The 22,937-nt window shown below is 51.3% G+C and overlaps 1 protein-coding gene across 6 annotated transcripts in view; it reads right to left on the bottom strand.

Annotated features, from left to right (window-relative positions):
* The window catches only part of LOC116957883 (protein tweety homolog 1-like), a 143,534-nt gene that overhangs the window by 71,383 nt on the left and 49,214 nt on the right, over positions 1–22,937 (bottom strand). For all 6 annotated transcript variants that reach the window (XM_032980322.2, XM_076053422.1, XM_076053425.1 and 3 more), the window contains 2 exons: positions 13,859–13,970; positions 4,388–4,605 (listed from right to left, as the gene is read on the bottom strand). In XM_032980322.2, coding sequence (XP_032836213.2) covers positions 4,388–4,605; positions 13,859–13,970 — 330 coding nt within the window. The remainder of the gene's footprint in view (positions 1–4,387; positions 4,606–13,858; positions 13,971–22,937) is intronic.

Below are 22,937 nucleotides of genomic sequence, written 5' to 3'. Positions count from 1 at the left end.
AAAGCACAGCAGGTTGGCACAGTAGGGGGCACAGGTGGTGCATCAGCCAGTCATCTCAGTCATCTCAGTCAGTCGACCGGTAGCACCTGGGTCTGCCCCGTGACCTCTTGCCAGCGGGCGTTCGACACTTCACGTGGCCTCAAGGTGCACATAGCCTGGCACAAGCATTGTGGTGACGTCACCGCCACTTAGTGGCGAATGGCGGTTGTTGTTGTTGTGCGTGCGTGTGTGTGCATGTCTGTGTGTGTGCGTGCGTGTGTGTGCACGTGTGTGTGTATGCGTGTGTGTGCGTGTGTGTTTATGCGTGTGTGTGCGCGTGTGTGTGTGCGTGTGTGTATACGCGTGTGTGCGCGTGTGCGTGCACGTGTGTGCGTGCGCGCGTGTGTGCACGTGTGTGTGTGCGTACTAAGACACCATGAGATCTCCTCTGCCAGTACCAAAATACGATAATAGGGTTTTCCCCTTTTTTCTGGCAACAGAAAAAAGGGGAAAACTTCTTATCATACTAAGACATTTTAACGCCCCACTACTGCAGATTTATACGACACAAATACCTTTAATCAACACGTCATGAATATTAATGTTGCATTACTCTGGCTCTAGAGACGTGAAAATGAAGGTCATTGTACTATTATTGTGATTGCTAGCATTGTTACTCTCATTGTCTGTGCACCGTTTGTCTGTATCTGTCTCTCTGTCTCTATCTGTCTGTCTCTATCTGTCTCTGTATCTGTCTGTGTATCTGTCTCTTAGTCTGTGTATGTCTCTCTATTTGTCTCTGTGCCTGTCTGCTCATCTGAATGTGTCGCCTGCGCTCTCTCTCTCTCTCTCGCTCGCTCTACTCTGTTACAACTACGGTACGCTGTGCTCTCTCTGCTTTCTTCACGTCACTTTTGACATATTCAGACACAGAATCTCAGGACGCATCACCAGGAAAAACACAACGCAAATTCGGATTCATGTAACGTCTTTGAAACGTGTGGAGCCCGTGAAGCTCGGGACCCTCCGTGATGAATGCACGGCGATACAAATTAACAACGACATCGCTACACGCACATTGAGCACACGGACTGGTACAGCAAAATCAGCAAATTTGATTAATAAGTTCGTGTGGAGAGGACATTTTTGAGGTTATACGCATGAAAAAAAGGGTGTTTTTGTATTCATATATTGCCCTGACATTTATCATTGTTATCCACAACTTGCCACCTTTGACTGCAGCATAATTCCTCTCAAATTGTGGCCATGATTTGTAGCATAGGCTGTGAATTTTAAACGTGTCACCTACCTGTACATATATAACCTGTCCAGCCACTGCAGTCATATTTCAAACATACCTTCGAAAATATTTTCTAAACTGGAACAGTTAATCACCGAATCGTTTGCTGTGTAATCCATTTATTTCAACATTAGAGGAACGGCGGCACAGTGGTTGGCGGTTAGCACGCTGCACTACGAACCCACACAACCTGGGTTTGACTCCCGATCACAGCTAACATCAGTGGCATGTGACAAGTGAACCGATCCTGCACTCCCCCGTCACGACCTGCACTGATGAGCGGAGGGAGGGGCCTCCGTCAGTGGACAGACAAAAGCCTAGACATCACGATTCGTCACCAAACAATTGCTGGCAACAGTGATTCCCATAAACTCATCACTTTGTTCGGAAGAAAAACAGAGTTCTACAAGGAGGCAAAAGATACATGAATGAGCATAGTAACGAAAGCAAAGTTCACTTTGACCAGAGCTGCATCTTTATTTTACACTGCAGCAGAAGCTGTTGCTGTCCTTCCCCAGCGCCTCCAATTAGCGCGGTTGGCTACGTACTATGCGAAAGAAGTTCAACACACATACATACTTACGAGGCTGTTCCTACAAACCGCTCACCGGTTCAGGGCAGGAAACCATACTCTTTGGTTCTTTTGGTAAAATCACGTAGGTAGAAAAATTACACAGGGCAGAAAACTTCAACGGAACTTCATGTCCTTTCTTTTGGAATTCAAAGTTGCTTACCGTGACAAAAAGTATGCATTTGGGGCTTGCGAAAACACACACACCAGACTAGCTACAAAACAACGTTGTTACACTGTTAACAGCGGTAAAGTTGCTTTGTGAGCTGGGTGGTTCACGTTGCGCGAAAACCCACGGCAACGTCAACCAAGGTCCCTGGCTGACAGAGAGCGGTTCTAGGGAGCTCCCTCCAGCGGAAGGCTGGCAGTGGCGTGAGCAAGAAATTGCAGGGTTGCACCTTTATCGCTTGCCATTTTTTTTTTTTTACCGACCGGCCAATGACCTCTCTAGAAAATCCACAGCGGCATTTGCGGGCAAAGTCCACCGCGGACCTCTGCCAGGTGGTCGATTCATCTCGGTTACCTCTGTGGCCCCACCGCACACGCGCACGCCGCCCTCAACTGCGGATGTGGCGCCGCGAGTCCTCCTCGCAGATCGACCACGGCTCGTGCGCGCACCGCGCTGCAACATTTCCTTTCATTCAGGACCAAACGCTTAAAATGAATCAATATAAAACCATCCGCAGTGTGCAAACCATCATTTGGCTGGCGAGATGCTCGTTATGGCCGTGATGTTTATGCCAATGAGCATGGGCGGCTCCCACTGCTCACGCCGGCGCGGGAGACTTAACCCCAAACACTCGCAACGCGGCGTGAACATTGGTGATTTCTTTCGTGAAATATCGACGCACAGAGCATGATGAATATGATTCAATCTGTTCCAGGAGAACCAACAACTTCATGAAAGGCTGACTCTTCGACAACAACAAGGCTTTTATTCGGCGAGACGCGCGCGTCCATAGAACCTATGACGTGCTCTCTGTGGTGGTCATTATCATCTGAATCATCTGCATTAACCCACTGCCAGATGAATCTCTCCCTGATGCAACCATGAAGTCATCGTATTCCATACTGCTAGCAGTTAAGAGTTGAATGCGATTTCTTTGTTGATGATGATGATGATGATACGACAGTAACGCAGTGCCAACACATTGTTGATGGTGACAATTCCTGACCAACCCAGGGATGAGCGTACTCACCGTGAGCTATTGTGTAAAACCGCCAGCTTGTTTGTTTACGAGATCATTTTGGATCACGTGTTGGACCTGACCGGCAGTGGAAGAGGAGCCGTGCCAGAGCTTCCCGGAGCGCCGAACGTGCGTACCGCCACTTCTCACAACCACTCCGACTCCTGCCAACGTGGGCTCCAGGACTAATGGGTTGCAGAGCAGAACTTACACATTTCCATCACAGGACTTGATGTGAACTGTTCCACCCTGATCCTAAGTCACTCTCAGTCAACATTCCTGAAGGAAGCCCTGCAGGCCCAACATATGAACTAAAATGCTATCGTAAACAAACGAGCCGGCGGTTAAACGCACGAGCTCACGGAGTCACAAACTCTTAGGCGTTACGACCGATCGCACCAATTGTAAATGTCGTGAACGTTTCCCCGTTCATCTCCGCTCGTGTCACAACCCTGAGCTCTGCCCAGAGCACGCGTCCACTTACATTGTCCGCACCTCGGTGGCTTTCTTAACAAGCAGCCCAGAGTTTAAACCAAGCTCACAAACGCGCCTTCGTTCGTCGAGCAGCTGCCCAATGTGGGGGTGGGGAGCGTAACAAGAAATAAACAAATGGGAAAAACAAAACCCGGAGAGAGAGAGAGCGAGAGAGAGAGAGAGCGATAGAAAGAGCGAGCGAGTGAGAGAGTGAGCGAGCGAGTGAGAAAGAGAGCGAGTGAGAGAGAGAGCGAGCGAGTGAGAGAGAGAGCGAGTGAGAGAGAGAGCGAGCGAGTGAGAGAGAGAGCGAGAGAGCGAGCGAGTGAGAGAGCGAGCGAGTGAGAGAGAGAGTGAGCGAGAGAGCGAGCGAGCGAGAGAGTGAGCGAGTGAGAGAGCGAGCGAGTGAGAGAGAGAGTGAGCGAGAGAGAGAGCGAGAGAGCGAGCGAGTGAGAGAGCGAGCGAGTGAGAGAGAGAGCGAGCGAGTGAGAGAGCGAGCGAGTGAGAGAGAGAGTGAGCGAGAGAGCGAGCGAGCGAGTGAGAGAGAGAGTGAGCGAGAGAGCGAGCGAGCGAGCGAGAGAGTGAGCGAGTGAGAGAGCGAGTGAGAGAGAGAGCGAGCGAGTGAGAGAGAGAGCGAGAGAGCGAGCGAGTGAGAGAGAGAGAGAGCGAGAGAGCGAGCGAGTGAGAGAGCGAGCGAGTGAGAGAGAGAGCGAGCGAGTGAGAGAGAGAGAGAGAGCGAGCGAGTGAGAGAGCGAGCGAGTGAGAGGGAGAGAGCGAGCGAGTGAGAGAGAGAGCGATAGAAAGAGCGAGCGAGCGAGTGAGAGAGCGAGCGAGTGAGAGAGAGAGCGAGCGAGTGAGAGAGAGCGAGCATGCGCTGACCTGTAGAATTCGACGAAGGAGATGCTGTGCGCCGTGCGCTCGAGCGACACGCCACGGCCCCAGAAGGGCACCCCGGCCAGCTGCTGCAGGAGGCCGTCCAGCTCGGTGCGCGCCCGCCGCACCAGGCGCAGGAACTCGGGCCGCTTGGCGAACGCTTCCTCCAGCCGCAGCAGCTCCGAGCCCACAGCCTCGCGCAGGCTCGACTCCGTCACCAGCACCTGCGGCGAGTCACGGTCGCGCCGCGGAGAGTTACGGTGGCACCGTGGTCAGAGCGGTGGCCTCAAATCGGAGGAAAGCACTACATCCCCAGCTCGACTGCTTGGTTAAAATGCCAGGAGAGTCGTGCAAACACAGCGAGACTTTCGAGGCCAGAGCGCCCCTGTGAATCTTCACCATGGAACTGACTCACAATCTCCACCCTGTCACATCCGTGTTTGTTGCGTGTCTTCTCTACGCATCCAAGCGAGCTCAGTTTCACCACATCAAGGGCGCTAACCAATTCGGTTGAATGACATTAAACCGTTAAAGGTGCAGCCCTGCAACGTCCCGCTCACGCCACTGCTGGCAGAAGGGTCTCAAACGGAGGACGCTCTGGAGTGCCCCTCCAGAGAATATATTGGTCGACTCTTCTAAACTGGCCAGACGTCACGGAAGCGGTGGCACTGCCCACGCTTCACCCCTACCGCACGCGATCTCCAGCAAGCATCGGCATTCACCGGTGGGTTCAACCTCCCGAGGGGTTCACGCTCGGGGCTCTCGCGGCGCACAGAGGGCCCTCAACACACGGTGGGCGGGGGGGGGGAGCCCGCACGCCGCCATCGCTAAATCTCATCCTCAGCCCAGGGGCGAGCGGCCACCGGCGCGATGCCGCCGCCGCCGCCGCGTCGTTCCTCCCACGGAGCGACGCGGTCGCCGCGGCGTCGTTTCTCACGCGTCACGACGTTGCGGAAACTTTAACAGACAGCTCGCGTGCAACAGCTGCGTGGGTCGTCGCATCGCAGTGTCCCGGGAGGTGGGGGGAGGCTTGGGGGATGCCGTCATCCAGCAGTAGATTGATCAATGCTGATGATGATAAATGAAATAAAGTGGACACATTTCATTTCACATCCATGCCATTCTCATACCACGAAGGCCATCACGAGGCCGTTGTGTTTCACAAACCGTGTAGCCTGCCTATAGGGGACAGTGCCGCTGTGCGGTTTTGCCCAGTCGAGTAATTTTCTAATTTGAACCATGAGGCCGGCAAAACAGGGTCCACTCGTGTTTCGAATAACGTCGCGGGATTTTTAACATGCACTACCGAAGCGGATTGCGCACGCGCGGTGCACTTGATGAACAATGCGCGCGCTCAGTATTATCACCCAGGTGGGCGGCCGGAGGTCTTGAACCACGGAGTTCTGCTGCAGGCGGCAAACCGGGCCACGACTCGGGACAACTCCCCAGGGACGACGTACGTCTCCCAGCAACAACAACCGCAGGCGCGACTCCACGCCGCTATCCGCGGGGCTTCCGGCAGATCCACGCTGCTCGAGGTCACTCCTTTTAATCGGGACAAATACGCTGGTAATGCGCAGGGCCCTCTCTATATATTAGAAAAAAAAGGATTGTGGGTCCGGGTGCGAAGATGTTAAGAATAGCGGGTAACCAGCCCCGTGGCTTGGAGGAAGCCGTGTGTCATGGAGAAGGTTAATCCATCGCCTCACATGACAGCATTCGTTGAAGCTACTTTATGAAGTAAGCATTCGTATGGTCATTGGCTTTATGACCGTGAAACCCTTCCATGGTAAGGCCCAGCTTTGGATTCGCTTCCTCTATTTATTGCACTCAAAATAAAATAGCACTGCCGATACACTGAGCACAGCTTGAATGAAATTCGTTAGCCCTGAATTCCCTAAACCCCAGTGCCCTATAGTTTAGGATAATGCAGTGTCTCCCCATCGATCACGTTCTCTGCATTGCTGGCCCTGCAGTGAAAGTAAGTCTTGAAAACGATCAATTATCAAGGTTGTCTAGGATTCATTATCATTGATCGAAAGACCTTCCCCATTTGTGGGGAAGGTCTGCTATACGTGTCACGATCTAATCTGGTGGTGGTGGTGGTGGCGCAGTGGTTAGAGCCCAGCACTGTGAACTTGGTGACCTGGTTTGAATTCCTGGCCACGGCTAACATCGGTTAGCACCCCACCCCCTCCACCTCCACCTACGACACTGACCAGTGTGATGAAGTTTCTGGTCAAATAACCATCATGACCAACACGACACAGGGAGGCATTCATCCAGCAGCGGGTTGACAAAGGGCTGTAAACGATGACGATGATGATGATAATAACAATTACATTTGTTCAATGAAATAAGAAATACATCCACTTGCAGTGGACACAACGGAGTCTCTCTGGTCCCTGCTTGCTGGTCACTCGCTCAGACGCACGCAGTGGTCCACTGCACTTTAAACACTTTCTTTTCGGTTTGCATGTCCGCTGAACTTTCTCGAGTGTCAGTCTGCCATACCCTGCATACAAATTGCCCTCAACTGAATGAATGAAGGCCTTCAGAGTTATTCGGCTCTATTGTTGCCCTTGGTTTAATTTGACGTGCGTTTCATTTGCATCGCTGCTGCTGCTGCTGCAACAGCGGAGTAACACTCCCCTCTGCATCCCAAGCGGCTCTGCGCCTCTGTGAATATTAGCCGCACAAATTAATCGCTCCCTTCATTGCAGAGACTATAAGAAAGTAAATGAACAGACAATACTATGCCTAAATTTCGTTTTAAAGCTTTCGTGACTGCAGGGATTCCTATTCTTGGTTCTTTCGGTAAAGTCACGTAGAAGGGAAATATATATATATTTTTTATTATTTTTATTTTATTATTTCCCTTCTACGTGACTTTACCGAAAGAACCAATAATATAATACTATGCCTCTTTCACACATCTGTCCCTACACATACAAAATAAATCTTTAAATTTGACACATCCCATCAGCCAAACGCATGGCCTTCTGAAAGTGCATAATTTTAGCAGTATTGGTTAAACACAAGGAAAACTCTGAACCGGTTTTCACCGTTTGGTGTATTATCAGCAGTCAAGCTTGTTTTAACCAATGTTGGTGAACTGGTAAGATGTTTATAGATTAACGAGAATTGGCCCACGGAGCTACAGAGCTCTGTTTCAGAAGCGACTTGGCAACAAATGATAGGTGACGGTGTGGGCAATGGTCCTCCAACATAGCACAAAGATAGGGGTCACGCATATATTCGTGTTTTATGTTTAGCATACTTCCCGACATGCAACAAACCTGAAATTTGCCATGTGGGTAGTTTCCAGATTGTACACCATGCAAAAAGTTTAAAAATAGACTTTTGTTATTTTTTGGGGGGGGAGCGGGCGCAATAATGGATATATATTTTGCACGGCAAGCGAGCTGTGACGTCACATCTGTGATGTCACCCGCATGCGGAAGCGTAACGCAGTGTGCCTGCTGATGTCACGCATCCCCCCCCCCAACCCTCCGCGAGTAAAGTGCCATACAAATGTGTTGCAGGTCTAAGGCGTTCTTCACGCAGCATTGCTTTATTATTTGAGTCGTTTACTGCCGTACGCACCCTGAAAGTTGTGTGTCTGCAGCAAGCGCGTCTATGTGTACCTATGGACGCGCGCGTGTTTGTGTGTGCGGGGGGGAGCGGTAGTGTAGTGGTTAGCGCGCTCCGCTACGAACCCGGCGACCCGAGTTCGATTCCCGCTCACGGCCACCACCGGTGACGATTATTTGAACTGGTCCTGGGCCTCCCCTAGGTCGACTCGGCCTCAATCGAGTAACTGGTGTGGTGTGTGAACATCGCCACCGGGGAGACAAAGGCGGCCGGGCGTGGTGAATCCAAGTCCCGGGCGAAGCCGGGTAGTAAAGCTAGTTATAATATATAAGGCTGGAAAAAAAAACATTTTACCATGTAATGTTGCAACGCATGCAATAAGCGGTGGAATTAGTCGCCCGTCCTCTCGCGGGGAATTTGATGGCCTTGTCACAATTTAGGTTTACGATCCGACGCAAGGATGCACTGCGGTGTTTGTGCGGCGAATCGTAGTGCCTATGACGTCCAACAGGTAGGGATCAACAAGCAAGGGGGTGACACCAACACCCGCCATTCACCACTGGAAGTGATGTCACCACAGCGCTTGTGCCAGGCTATGTGCACTTTAAGGCCACGTGAAGTGTCAAACGCCTGCTGGCAGGAGGTCACGGGATAGACCAAGGTGGCATGGGTTGACTAGACTGAAATTACTGGCAGATGCACCACCTGTGCCCCCTACTATGCCAACTTGCTGTGTTTTAGCCGCCTGGCAATCTGCTCATTGTTGTTATCGTTGCTCCTCTGTCTTCCATTGTCATTGGAGGGCGTCTGCCTCTAACTGTCCAGGAGCGTCCTTCACGAGCCTCCTCCACAGAGGCCGATCTTCACACCGCTGGTACCAGTTATTGGCAATACCACCGTGAAAATGAGCAACAAACTTAACAACAAAATAAATCTTACATGCTTATGCTATTTCCCTGCACCCTATTGTTAACGTCTCAATGTGTTTAACAAATTATTTCATGGCATTCACAGTGCTGCTGTTTACATATTCATTAAAATTAGAGTTTACAACCACACGTAGGCATTTGTACGACAACCCAAATTGCCCCTCGATGCTATTTACAAACAAAGGATCTTGTTGCGTCTGTGAGCTGTGAGTTTAATTGAAAGGCTATAAAGTGTTCGGCTCAAACACTCACGGGCGCAGCTAAATTTACGAGGGAAGAAGCAGGAATTGTTCACTCATTTTAGCCGCATAAATTATAAGCGCGGGAGACTGGGTTTTTTTTTGTCAAACGCAAAAAAAAGTGCTCCATTTTGGGGGGCTTCATTCGTAATTAGGCACACACTGTGCCAGCAATCAAGCACCACCGTCATGCATCAGACTCAATGGCCCCCTTGACAACCGAAACACAATCCAAACTTCACACAATGGGCTCCATATGATAATTACTGCACTTAATGACCGGCCTTTTCATCTCACTGCCTTAATCATGCAACTTTACACGAACGAGCATTTAATGAGGCAGCCACGTGATAAGCTCTGTCAAAGTGACGACGAAGAAACATGTCCGTCTGGCAGTGACTTGTGGAGCCCTCTCAGGGCGGTTGCCTCCTCCAGCTGTGATGCTTTGCGCTCATCTCTCTCTCTCTCTCGACGTCGAATCAATCACCGTCTCCCGTGCCGCATGAAAAAAGCGTCTCTTCAACGCACGCACGTGAAACACGCCAATGCTATCGGAGCGCCCGCGTCAGGCTTCCCAGCCAGTCACCCACGACTCCACGTCTCCTGCCGCCGCTTTAACCCGGGCCGAGTGCCTCAGCGGCAGAGCTAGGGGCTCTCAACCGGGAGGTTGTGAGTTCAAAATCCTGGAGGGTCAATGCAGCCCATCATCCCTCTGGGGTAGGTAAAATAGGTGCCAATTTGTGGGCAAGTTAACTGAGGTTGTCATATGGAGAGGCTAACGACTGCCATAGGAATGTGGAATTTCCACCACTGGCTCAGGGCTGTGAACAGCGGATGAGCATCGCCCCAATGCTCGTTTGAGCAGAACATCTCTTTGACTTCGTTGGTTCGGTTTTTTTTTGTTGCTAAAAATAAATACAAAGTGAAATTAGAATTTTTTTTATATTTAAAAAATAAAGTAATCATATTATTCATTCACTAAAATGGAACGAATGACTGCTCAACAGGCGACGGAGCTGCCAGCGTGACCGCCACCCTGACCTCCGACGCTGTCTCACGGATAGACCGCGTCGGACATCACAACGGGGACAACACAACAACAGCGCAGTCGGAGAGACAGCAAGCATAAGACGAAGCGACGTGCGGGAGGCCACCGTGAGCGCGTGTGGCCAAACGATGAGCCGAGCGAAACGTTGACGCTAATGGCCTTGACCTCGGAGGGTTACGGGGCGCCTCTGCAATATTCAATATCAAGAGGAATTTCAAAGCTATTCACGGACCTGTCGTTAACGATGTAAATGCGGATGGTTCTAAATATTACGTGTGAGCGCACGTGCGTGCACCCCCATGTATTATTTAACGCCGGGAGAATTGAGAATCGTCGCGTGAACCGTGATGGACGTTTACTCCACTGGCTGCGCGCCCGTGCAATATCATATTTTGCGGGGCGATTGTACTCGCACCGTCACACGATGGAGAGGTGAGACGAGGGGAGAAAGGGGGGAGGGGGAGGGCAGGAGACGGACGGGGAGAGATGGGTGCTGCGGGAGCAGAGAGGCAGAGAGAGGTGTGTGCAGGACATCACAACGCCGACCGGATTGGCCGTGCCCTTACTGGCCGTGCCCCTCGGTCTCGCATCATCAGCAGAGTTCCGGTCCGCAGTCCAGCCCAGCCCAAGGCCAGCCGAGCGCGCGCGTTACGGGGTATCTACCCTGTCACAATGTAAACATTCTGCAGAGAAAATTAAACATTCTTATGCCACTCGCTTGTTTGCCCGTCCAAGGACGGGTGTGTATTGAAGTTAATCTGAAGCATTCAATCTAAAATAATGACCCGCTCATGATTATTAATGAAGGGGTGGAGTCGGGGTCCACATGAGTGACGTTATCAGCTCATGGTTATGGATGAGGGGGGAGCTCCATGTGGAGTGACGTCACCCGTTCATAAATATTAATGAAGGGGGGGCTCATGGAGTGACGTCACGCGTGGGACACATATTCTTGGCTTATTATATTAGTAATTATTTAATTCAGCTCGACCTAAATCCACCCACTGATGAATATTAATGAGGGGGGATGGGCCTCATGTGGAGTGACGTCACGCGGGGGGGGGGGTGGGCCTCATGTGGAGTGACGTCACGCGCGGGGCACACACATTCTTGGCTCATTATTGTAGTAATTATTTAATTTAGCTCGACCTTCCTCTGCGTTCGTGTAAAAATCCACCCACTCATGAATTTTAATGAGGGGGGGGTGGGCCTCATGTGGAGTGACGTCACGCGGGGGGGGTGGGCCTCATGTGGAGTGACGTCACGCGGGGGGGGGTGGGCCTCATGTGGAGTGACGTGACGAGCGGGACACACACATTCTTGGCTTATTATCGTAGTAATTTGGCAATAATGTGTGTGCAACAAAGTAAATAATACACACATTATGCACTGACATGTGTGTATAATGTACTTTGTTAAATGCAACAAAAAAAATACCCATTGCTTATTGCATTGATAAAATGGTCCGCGGCGAAATACTTTAAATCACAATATAAGTGGACACCGTCATAAACGGCTTTATGAGCGGCAGAGAATGTGTACATTGGCCGTAGACAGGGGTAGAACCGCATCGGCGGAACTTCAGGTGGTCCTCGCTGTCTCAGCTGCAACGGAGGAATTGTCCCTGACCCTTCCACACCCCACGCGCTGTTCACTAGGCGCTGGCTTCTTCTCTTGATCGTGGCGATCATCGGCCCTCCCACCCGCGACTCTACCGATGGGGTAATCGCGTTCAACATTCACTGCACGATGGACATCTTCAAACAACACTGTCAGACAGACGCGGAGCGCTGTGCATTGTGGCGAGGCCACGGTCGTCGCTTGTGGCCCACTGTAAATTGAGTCCGTGTGTCCGCCACTTTTTATTTTGATATTTGACTAAATCAGCCCATGGGCCACGAAAGCACGTGACGTTTCAGCGACCCTATTGTTAATCTACGGGTTTTGTTGGAAATCGGAGCTCCGTGAATGTTCCTTCTGAGAGCCCACTGAGACACTTAAAAAAGTATTTTTACAAGGGGGACTCGGGTCACAAATAAAACAGGGATCAAAACAAACAAATTAATACGAATTTAAGATAGGGCTCCAAAGCGCCCATATGCATATTGCCAAGCGCCGACGATGGACGTCTTATCGCAGCAGCAGCAGCAGCAGCACCACCATGGGGAAATCGCCTCGCTTGAATGGCGAGGCGAACAAGGTGCGCTCCGATCATCGATCGCCGTGCCGCGCGACAACCGCCCTCCGCATTTGCCCTCCACATGGCCCGTGTGCCAGCGGCACGGCTGCCGTGGCTACGGCCGCAGTGCCGGTGACCTCCCAATGCGCGTGGACGGAAGCGACGCTCCGCCCACACCGGCATGGAGGGCCACAACGACGACGATGCCCCTCCCGAGGTCCCAGGCCCACTCGAGCCGGTGTTTGACTTGACAAGCCGCGATATTGGTCTAAGTCTGGAGTATCTATCATAACTCACTATTTATTAACTTACACAGCGGCCGAATCAAAGTGATTTCTGGATCGTCAAAATATTTATTTCGACTGGAGGAGTCCGAAGAGCTACAAAGCTCTTTTTTTCCACAAATTTCCTGCTCAAATTAAAATTGCGGCATTGGTGCTCATCTCCTGTTTGCAGCCCTGAACCAGTGGTTGAAATTCCTCATTATTATTGCTGGGGTGAGTCTATCCGCAGGACAACCACTGTTGTTGATTGGCCGTGCCCTTCTGCCCGTGCCCTTCTGCCCTTCCGCTTGCGAGCCGCCCACTCTACCGCCGAGGCCATCCGGCCGCTTAAAGCGTCTGTGTGTCCGTCTTGTGGTGGTTAGGAAGTAGCCTTGGACAACAGCCCTGATTGCAAACAATTATAATTCACACATCAATCTGAAGTGACAACAACACACAACACTGCTCCTTCCCAGAGAGCATTAACAAATCACAATTACAATCAGCCAGTGACTTGAGGCGGTGAGTCCTGTCTCTGTGCGTGTGTGGGGAGCGGTGGTGTAGCGGTGGGGAGCGGTGGTGCGCTACGAACCCGGCCACCCCAGTTCGATTCCCGCTCACGGCCAACACCGGTGGCAATTATCTGAACCGGTCCTGGGCCTCCCCTAGGTCGACTCAGCCTCAAGTGAGTACCTGGTGCGGTGTGTAAACGTCGCCACTGCGGCGGCAAAGGCGGTCGGGTGTGGTACTGGCCACCGATCCCCTCGTGTGCTGTAGCGTCCTTCATAGATGCAGCTCGCTAACAGCACTTGCCCCTCCAGTTTGTCAAGGCTATACGGGGGATCTTTGTCTTTTGTGCGTGTGCATGCGCGTGCGTGTGGGGAGCGGTAGTGTAGCGGTTAGCGCTACGCTGCGCTACGCTACGAACCTGGCGAACCGGGTTCGATTCCCGCTCACGGCCAACATCAGTGACAATTATCTGAACCGTTTCTAGGCCTCCCCTAGATCGACTCAGCCTCAAATGAGTACCCAGTGTGATGAGTAAACATCGCCACTAGGGAGACAAAGGCGGACGAGCGTGGTGTTGGCCACCCACCCCCTCGCGTGCCGTGCCGGCCTTCATAGGTGCTCGCTAACAGCACTTGCCCCTACAGCCTGGTACAGGCTACACGGCAGGTCTTTGTGTGCGAGTGTCTGAGTGTGCGCGGCCCGTGGCCATGGTTACCAGTGTGTCCACCGTGTGCACCGTGCTGTTGGCGTTGTGCAGGCTGGCGGTGAGCCTCTGGACCCCGTCGTTGGTCTCGCTGTTCCCGTAGAAGCCCACACCGATGGCGCCGCTGCGGGGTGGGGACAGAATATACGTCACGTTATTTCACCCGGGGACATCGCCGGAGATGGGACACCTCGGAGTGCAAGGGTGCCCATGGTGTCCGTGTCCACGTGGTGACGCGCAAGCACGCTTACAACGAACGGTGGCCTTCAAATAAAAATATACGGCATATCGGCGATGTTTTGGGCAACAGCCCATCTTCATATGCTAATGCTGAGCGCGTTGAGTTGGTTTCTTGTTAATTGTGCTGGTCGACCACTGCCAACGCTGCAAGAGCAGCGTCACCAAATAATGTTTCAATATCCACAGACTCACACATTACACACACACACAAACACACAGTTACACGTTTTTTTCTGGGTTAGATCGCGTAATTACTTAAATGTGTCATTAAACCCGCCACCACCCGACACAGCCAATTAGTAAGGGTTGTCACGTCAACAGAAAATGCCAACATGTTGTGGCTTTGCTCTCCAACACACCGGTGTGCTGTACTCGTAACGAAATGACATTCTGTCTACGTGACAAACCTTACTAAGTGGCCGTGTCGGGCGGTGGAGGGTTTAACGACACATTTGTACATTTACGAGATCTAACCCAAATAAACGATTTTATGGAAATCCGTCACGAAAGCCTACTACGTGTTAAACTGACATAGCTACATGGCTCAATAGCTTCAATAGGCTTCACATCCAGGGCAGATAAAAGAACAAGTTCATTTGAAAAGCGTGAGGGGAAGGGGCCCTTGTTGTTTTAGCTGCAATGAGAATCCGTTGCAACGTAGGTAAACTATTTCGAAGTGATTTAGACATCATTGCCAAGCAAGCTGCTGAACCCTCTAGGCACGGCGTTATTAAATACGAGCTTCTTTGCCCGTCCTAGGACGGAAGCTGGAATATTTACGGAAAACATTTGAGCAAGAGTGTAATGGTATCTTGTGTCAATTTAATGGCAGTGAATCTTGTACACAAGTAAGTCATAAAACACCTCACTGCATGTCACTGTAGCACTGTATATAAGTGGCCCTCAATTTGTTCAAATTCACTGCTCTGATACTTTATTATCTTCTGCTTTGCGTCGCTGGGGTTGAAATAAATATTAATTGGATACAACATCTGGGAAATCACCGAGAAATGTCTATTTTACCATAATGTAGAAGCATAAATTAGACTTACCTTGTTTCTCAAGCGCTGCGTATTATTATTTATTAGATTCACTTTCAACAAATAAAAGTCAAACTTGAAGCGAATTTGAGGAAAAAAATTAATTTATTTCCGCTCGACCTTCTGCGTGAGCGTAACCCCGCTCATGAATATTAATGAGGGGGGTGTGGCATGTGGAGTGACGTCACGCACGTTACACACAGACACACTCTTGCCTCGTCAGAGTAGTAATCTGCCACATTGCCACCTAAGCATAATTACGCTCATGTCATGGGACGTTTTTGCCAGTATCAAAGTATGAAAAACAAGAAGAGGTTTTACCCTTTCTGGCACCAAAACAGTTGCGTTATCAAGTCAACATTAACAACTACTCGTACTTGTGGTGAACATGCAAACAAACTCTCAATATCTGCATTGTCTCTGAAACCGATTGACCTACACCAGAGGCAGAAAGAATATTGGTGTAGGCCAATCGGTTCCAAAGACAATGCATGTATCATAATCAGTTTGTGTTGCATGTTCACCACAGGTAAGTGTGGTTAATGCGGACTTGATTCCTTGCGACGTGTATCTACTTTGTGTTTGAACATCTTAACACCTGTTTTATTGCCAGAAAGGGCAAAAGCTGTTCCTACGCTGCCCATTCATTGCTCTGGTGATGCGTTATATTTGTGCAGCGCGTGATTTTGAATCAATATTCCGCTACAGGGCCGAGTGGAGCTGCGCGCGATGAAAGCTCCGAAATCGATTCGCGTTCACAACCACCTGAACACGACCACAACCACAGTCACCTGAACACGACAATAACCACAGTCACCTGAACACGACAATAACCACAGTCACCTGAACACGACCACAACCACAGTCACCTGAACACGACAATAACCACAGTCACCTGAACACGACAATAACCACAGTCACCTGAACACGACAATAACCACAGTCACCTGAACATGACCACAACCACAGTCACCTGAACACGACAATAACCACAGTTACCTGAACACGACCACAACCAGTCACCTGAACACGACAATAACCACAGTCACCTAAACACGACCACAACCACAGTCACCTGAACACGACAATAACCACAGTCACCTGAACACGACAATAACCACAGTCACCTGAACACGACCACAACCACAGTCACCTGAACACGACAATAACCACAGTTACCTGAACATGACAATAACCACAGTCACCTGAACACGACAATAACCACAGTCACCTGAACACGACAATAACCAGTCACCTGAACACGACCATAACCACAGTCACCTGAACACGACCATAACCACAGTCACCTGAACACGACAATAACCACAGTCACCTGAACACGACAATAACCACAGTCACCTGAACACGACCACAACCACATTCACCTGAACACGACAATAACCACAATCACCTGAACACGACAATAACCACAATCACCTGAACACGACCACAACCACAGTCACCTGAACACGACAATAACCACAGTCACCTGAACACGACCACAACCACAGTTACCTGAACACGACAATAACCACAGTCACCTGAACACGACAATAACCACAGTCACCTGAACACGACCATAACCACAGTCACCTGTACACGACAATAACCACAGTCACCTGAACACGACAATAACCACAATCACCTGAGCACGACCATAACCACAGTCACCTGAACACGACCACAATCACCTGAACACGACCACAACCACAATCACCTGAACACGACAATAACCACAGTCACCTGAACACGACAATAACCACAGTCACCTGAACACGACAATAACCACCATCACCTGAACACAATAACCACAGTCACCTGAACACGACCATAACCACAATCACCTGAGCACGACAACAACCACAGTCACCTGAACACGACAATAACCACAGTCACCTGAACACGACCACAACCACAGTCACCTGAACAGGACCACAACCACAGTCACCTGAACACGACAATAACCACAGTCACCTGAACACGACAATAACCACAGTCACCTGAACACGACAATAACCACAGTCACCTGAACACGACAATAACCACAGTCACCTGAACAGGACCACAACCACAGTCACCTGAACACGACAATAACCACAGTAACCTGAACACGACAATAACCACCATCACCTGAACACAATAACCACAGTCACCTGAACACAACAACCAGTCACCTGAACACGACAATAACCACAATCACCTGAACACGACAATAACCACAATCACCTGAACACGACAATAACCACAGTCACCTGAACACAATAACCACAATCACCTGAACACGACAATAACCACAATCACCTGAACACGACAATAACCACAGTCACCTGAACACAATAACCACAGTCACCTGAACACGACCACAACCACAGTCACCTGAACACGACAATAACCACAGTCACCTGAACACGACAATAACCACAGTCACCTGAACACGACAATAACCACAGTCACCTGAACACGACAATAACCACAGTAACCTGAACACGACAATAACCACAGTCACCTGAACAGGACCACAACCACAGTCACCTGAACACGACAATAACCACAGTCACCTGAACACGACAACAACCACAGTCACCTGAACACGACAATAACCACAGTCACCTGAACACGACCACAACCACAGTCACCTGAACACGACAATAACCACAATTACCTGAACACGACAATAACCACAGTCACATGAACACGACAATAACCACAGTCACCTGAACACGACAATAACCACAGTCACCTGAACACGACAATAACCACAGTCACCTGAACACGACAATAACCACAGTCACCTGAACACGACCATAACCACAGTCACCTGAGCACGACCACAACCACAGTCACCTGAACACGACAATAACCACAGTCACCTGAACACGACCACAACCACAGTCACCTGAACACGACAATAACCACAGTCACCTGAACACGACCACAACCACAGTCACCTGAACACGACAATAACAACAGTCACCTGAACACGACCACAACCACAGTCACCTGAACACGACAATAACCACAGTCACCTGAACACGACAATAACCACAGTCACCTGAACACGACAATAACCACAGTCACCTGAACACGACAATAACCACAGTCACCTGAACACGACCACAACCACAGTCACCTGAACACGACAATAACCACAGTCACCTGAACACGACAATAACCACAGTCACCTGAACACGACCACAACCACAGTCACCTGAACACGACAATAACCACAGTCACCTGAACACGACAATAACCACAGTCACCTGAACACGACCACAACCACAGTCACCTGAACACGACAATAACCACAGTCACCTGAACACGACAATAACCACAGTCACCTGAACACGACAATAACCACAGTCACCTGAACACGACAATAACCACAGTCACCTGAACACGACAATAACCACAGTCACCTGAACAGGACCACAACCACAGTCACCTGAACACGACAATAACCACAGTCACCTGAACACGACAACAACCACAGTCACCTGAACACGACAATAACCACAGTCACCTGAACACGACAATAACCACAGTCACCTGAACACGACCACAACCACAGTCACCTGAACACGACAATAACCACAATTACCTGAACACGACAATAACCACAGTCACCTGAACACGACAATAACCACAGTCACCTGAACACGACAATAACCACAGTCACCTGAACACGACAATAACCACAGTCACCTGAACACGACCATAACCACAGTCACCTGAGCACGACCACAACCACAGTCACCTGAACACGACAATAACCACAGTCACCTGAACACGACCACAACCACAGTCACCTGAACACGACAATAACCACAGTCACCTGAACACGACCACAACCACAGTCACCTGAACACGACAATAGCCACAGTCACCTGAACACGACCACAACCACAGTCACCTGAACACGACAATAACCACAGTCACCTGAACACGACAATAACCACAGTCACCTGAACACGACAATAACCACAGTCACCTGAACACGACAATATCCACAGTCACCTGAACACGACAATAACCACAGTCACCTGAACACGACAATATCCACAGTCACCTGAACACGACAATATCCACAGTCACCTGAACACGACAACAACCACAGTCACCTGAACACCGACGACTAGAATCATAGCGATAATAATTTAAACTCGTAAATCGCGGCCGCAATCCCACCACGTTCGCTCGTTCTCCCTTCGAGAGCGAGCGAACGCGAGGCATGGAACCAGTTTGAATCACCGCCGCAGATTGAACGGCCGTCATTTTTAAGGGAATTGTGACGTGAAATCACAGCGAGCTGCAGGCATGTCATTTTGCTGAAATGACAGCGGCTGTAACCTTTTTTTTACTATTTGTGCGAGTGGGAAACAAGTGGAGGCCGAATCGCTCGGTGATTGAATGATTTTCTTAAAATACCGAGACGTTCAAAGTTGAAGGAAGCAGCGAGTGCACCCCGAGGCCGGGTGGGACAAGTTCCAACCCACATCAGCGCAACGCCGAACGCATCCGCAGTAGAATATCGTGAAAACAAACGCCCCTCGTGGTGGCGAGAGGTTTGAGGGCTGTGTAGGCCTGAGCGGCTCGACAGGGGCATGCATGGCAGACAAGTGCCAGACAAGATGAGCTCCCTTCGCAAAACTTCACTGACCAGCGTGGTAAAGTAAAATCAACCCCCAACAATGATCGACAGACCTTGACCATGGCGGCCGGGCGAGGTGCTCGCCGACAGCACTAGCCCCAACAGTCTTTTAAGGCTACATGGCGGGGGGGGGGGGGTCTTTGTCTCTGAGTCTAGGATGTCTGTGTGGATGTGTGCGAGTGTCTCTTGTGTTGCTGGGTAGGTGCAGGCACTGGGTACGAAACATACTGGCTCTGTCTAGCGAATCAAACCTTGTTGAATTGGAGATGCAAGTGACAGACATGGATGGGGACAAAGTTGGCCAGGTTACGGGTGAAAGTCAGTGGCCCCTTCAGGAGAGGAGGATCTTGCATGTCAACGGCAGAGTGGGTGGATGAGCTACAACGTCGCGGGATCAACATTTGCGAGCTGATAGACAAGTCTCCATGCGGGGAGGTGGTGTTTGAGGGGTCACAGGTGGTGTGTGAGGGGTCACAGGTGGTGTGTGAGGGGTCACAGGTGGTGGTGGCGAGGGGTCACAGGTGGTGTGTGAGGGGTCACAGGTGGTGGTGAGGGGTCACAGGTGGTGGTGAGGGATCACATGTGGTGGTGGTGAGAGGTCACAGGTGGTGGTGAGGGGTCACAGGTGGTGGTGAGGGATCACAGGTGGTGGTGAGGGGTCACAGGTGGTGGTGAGGGGTCACAGGTGGTGGTGGTGAGGGGTCACAGGTGGTGGTGAGGGGTCAGAGGTGGTGTGTGAGGGGTCACAGGTGGTGGTGAGGGGTCACAGGTGGTGGTGGTGAGGGATCACAGGTGGTGGTGAGGGGTCACAGGTGGTGGTGAGGGATCACAGGTGGTGGTGAGGGGTCACAGGTGGTGGTGAGGGGTCACAGGTGGTGGTGAGGGGTCACAGGTGGTGGTGGTGAGGGGTCACAGGTGGTGGTGAGGGGTCAGAGGTGGTGTGTGAGGGGTCACAGGTGGTGGTGAGGGGTCACAGGTGGTGGTGGTGAGGGATCACAGGTGGTGGTGAGGGGTCACAGGTGGTGGTGAGGGGTCACAGGTCGTGGTGGTGAGGGGTCACAGGTGGTGGTGGTGAGGGGTCACAGGTGGTGGTGAGGGGTCACAGGTGGTGGTGGTGAGGGATCACAGGTGGTGGTGAGGGGTCACAGGTGGTGGTGAGGGATCACAGGTGGTGGTGAGGGGTCACAGGTGGTGGTGAGGGGTCACAGGTGGTGGTGGTGAGGGGTCACAGGTGGTGGTGAGGGGTCAGAGGTGGTGTGTGAGGGGTCACAGGTGGTGGTGAGGGGTCACAGGTGGTGGTGGTGAGGGATCACAGGTGGTGGTGAGGGGTCACAGGTGGTGGTGAGGGGTCACAGGTCGTGGTGAGGGGTCACAGGTGGTGGTGGTGAGGGGTCACAGGTGGTGGTGAGGGGTCACAGGTGGTGTGTGAGGGGTCACAGGTGGTGGTGAGGGGTCACAGGTGGTGGTGAGGGGTCACAGGTGGTGTGTGAGGGGTCACAGGTGGTGTGTGAGGGGTCACAGGTGGTGGTGGTGAGGGGTCACAGGTGGTGGTGAGAGGTCACAGGTGGTGGTGAGAGGTCACAGGTGGTGGTGGTGAGGGGTCACAGGTGGTGGTGAGAGGTCACAGGTGGTGGTGAGGGGTCACAGGTGGTGTGTGAGGGGTCACAGGTGGTGTGTGAGGGGTCACAGGTGGTGGTGAGAGGTCACAGGTGGTGGTGAGGGGTCACAGGTGGTGGTGAGGGGTCACAGGTGGTGTGTGAGGGGTCACAGGTGGTGGTGAGGGGTCACAGGTGGTGGTGAGGGGTCACAGGTGGTGGTGAGAGGTCACAGGTGGTGGTGAGGGGTCACAGGTGGTGGTTGAGGGGTCACAGGTGGTGTGTGAGGGGTCACAGGTGGTTTGTGAGGGGTCACAGGTGGTGTGTGAGGGGTCACAGGTGGTGTGTGAGGGGTCACAGGTGGTGGTGAGGGGTCACAGGTGGTGGTGAGGGATCACAGGTGGTGGTGAGGGGTCACAGGTGGTGGTGGTGGTGGTGAGGGGTCACAGGTGGTGGTGAGGGGTCACAGGCGTTCATCACACGAGGACCTCTTTATTGGGTCACAGATGCAATAAAGACATTACTCAACCCAGAGTCTAACCGTATTCATTTTAAATTCAGGACCACGTGCATTTCCTTTGCAGGGGATAGAAACCAGTGCCAAAGGTTGCATTAAACAAGCTCGGAAAATGTGCACGCAGCAATCGTTTGAAGCCCATATTTCATGGAAATATTATTCACAAATGGTGCACGGCGAAAAACACGTGGCAGCAAGATTCCCGTGCAGTGGTGGTCCGGCGGCCGGCGCGGTGAAGCCATGCGCGAGGGCCGACTGGGCTCCCAGCCCGGTGCACGGGGACGCGCTCTGGCCTCGGCACTGCCACCGGCCATCGTGTTCAGCCCACTGGGGGCCGGCGAGTCGCAGCGCAGCGTTCTGGCACTCACGAGAAAAGGCGGACGTACAAGCGCCGCTCGCGTGCGGTGGCAATAGGCGGAGTAAATACAAAAGACATTAAAGCTACGGTTTTTTTTTGTCTTCCAACGCACTCAGTGTTTATTTTTTTTTTTTAAAGCAAGTGGGGAGCAGTGGCAATAGAGGGTAGCACGTTGCTCTATGAACCTGACCACGTGAGTTCGATCGGCGGCCATGGCTTAAGATGACTGGCGAGTGATATCTGAATCTGTCCTGGACTCCCACTCCCTGAACCAGCATGGCGAAGTATGGTCAAACACAATAAGTATCACGGGTTGTGGAGGCGTTCATCCAGCAGTGGGTCGACAAATACCTATGCGTACCGCTCTATACACTGCTTTGCGCTGAACATTACGAGGTTGCCTTGACCATTATCACATGCTGTGAACAATTACCTGGTGTAAAACCCTAGTTCCGAGTGGCTTAGATCAACTCCTTGCCAAGTGACGGATGTGGCACAACCTCTGTGAACCCAGCATGTCCTCTATCCATGTCGTGGGCATGCTGCACTAATCCCAGCACTGTGCTCATAAACCATTCATACTTCCTGCATGAGAACGCGTAGACGTTACGAAATGGAAAACTGGTTCTGTGCCGACTCTGTTTTTGCACAATAAAAGGAGTGTACCGAATAAAAGGACCAATGACAAATGGT

This window comes from Petromyzon marinus, chromosome 3 (assembly GCF_048934315.1).
Source record: "Petromyzon marinus isolate PM22_M1 ecotype Great Lakes invasive population chromosome 3, UKy_Petmar_22M1.pri1.0, whole genome shotgun sequence".
NCBI lineage: Eukaryota > Metazoa > Chordata > Hyperoartia > Petromyzontiformes > Petromyzontidae > Petromyzon > Petromyzon marinus.
Note: the sequence above shows the minus strand (reverse complement) of the source record. Positions and strands in the feature narration are given on the sequence as shown.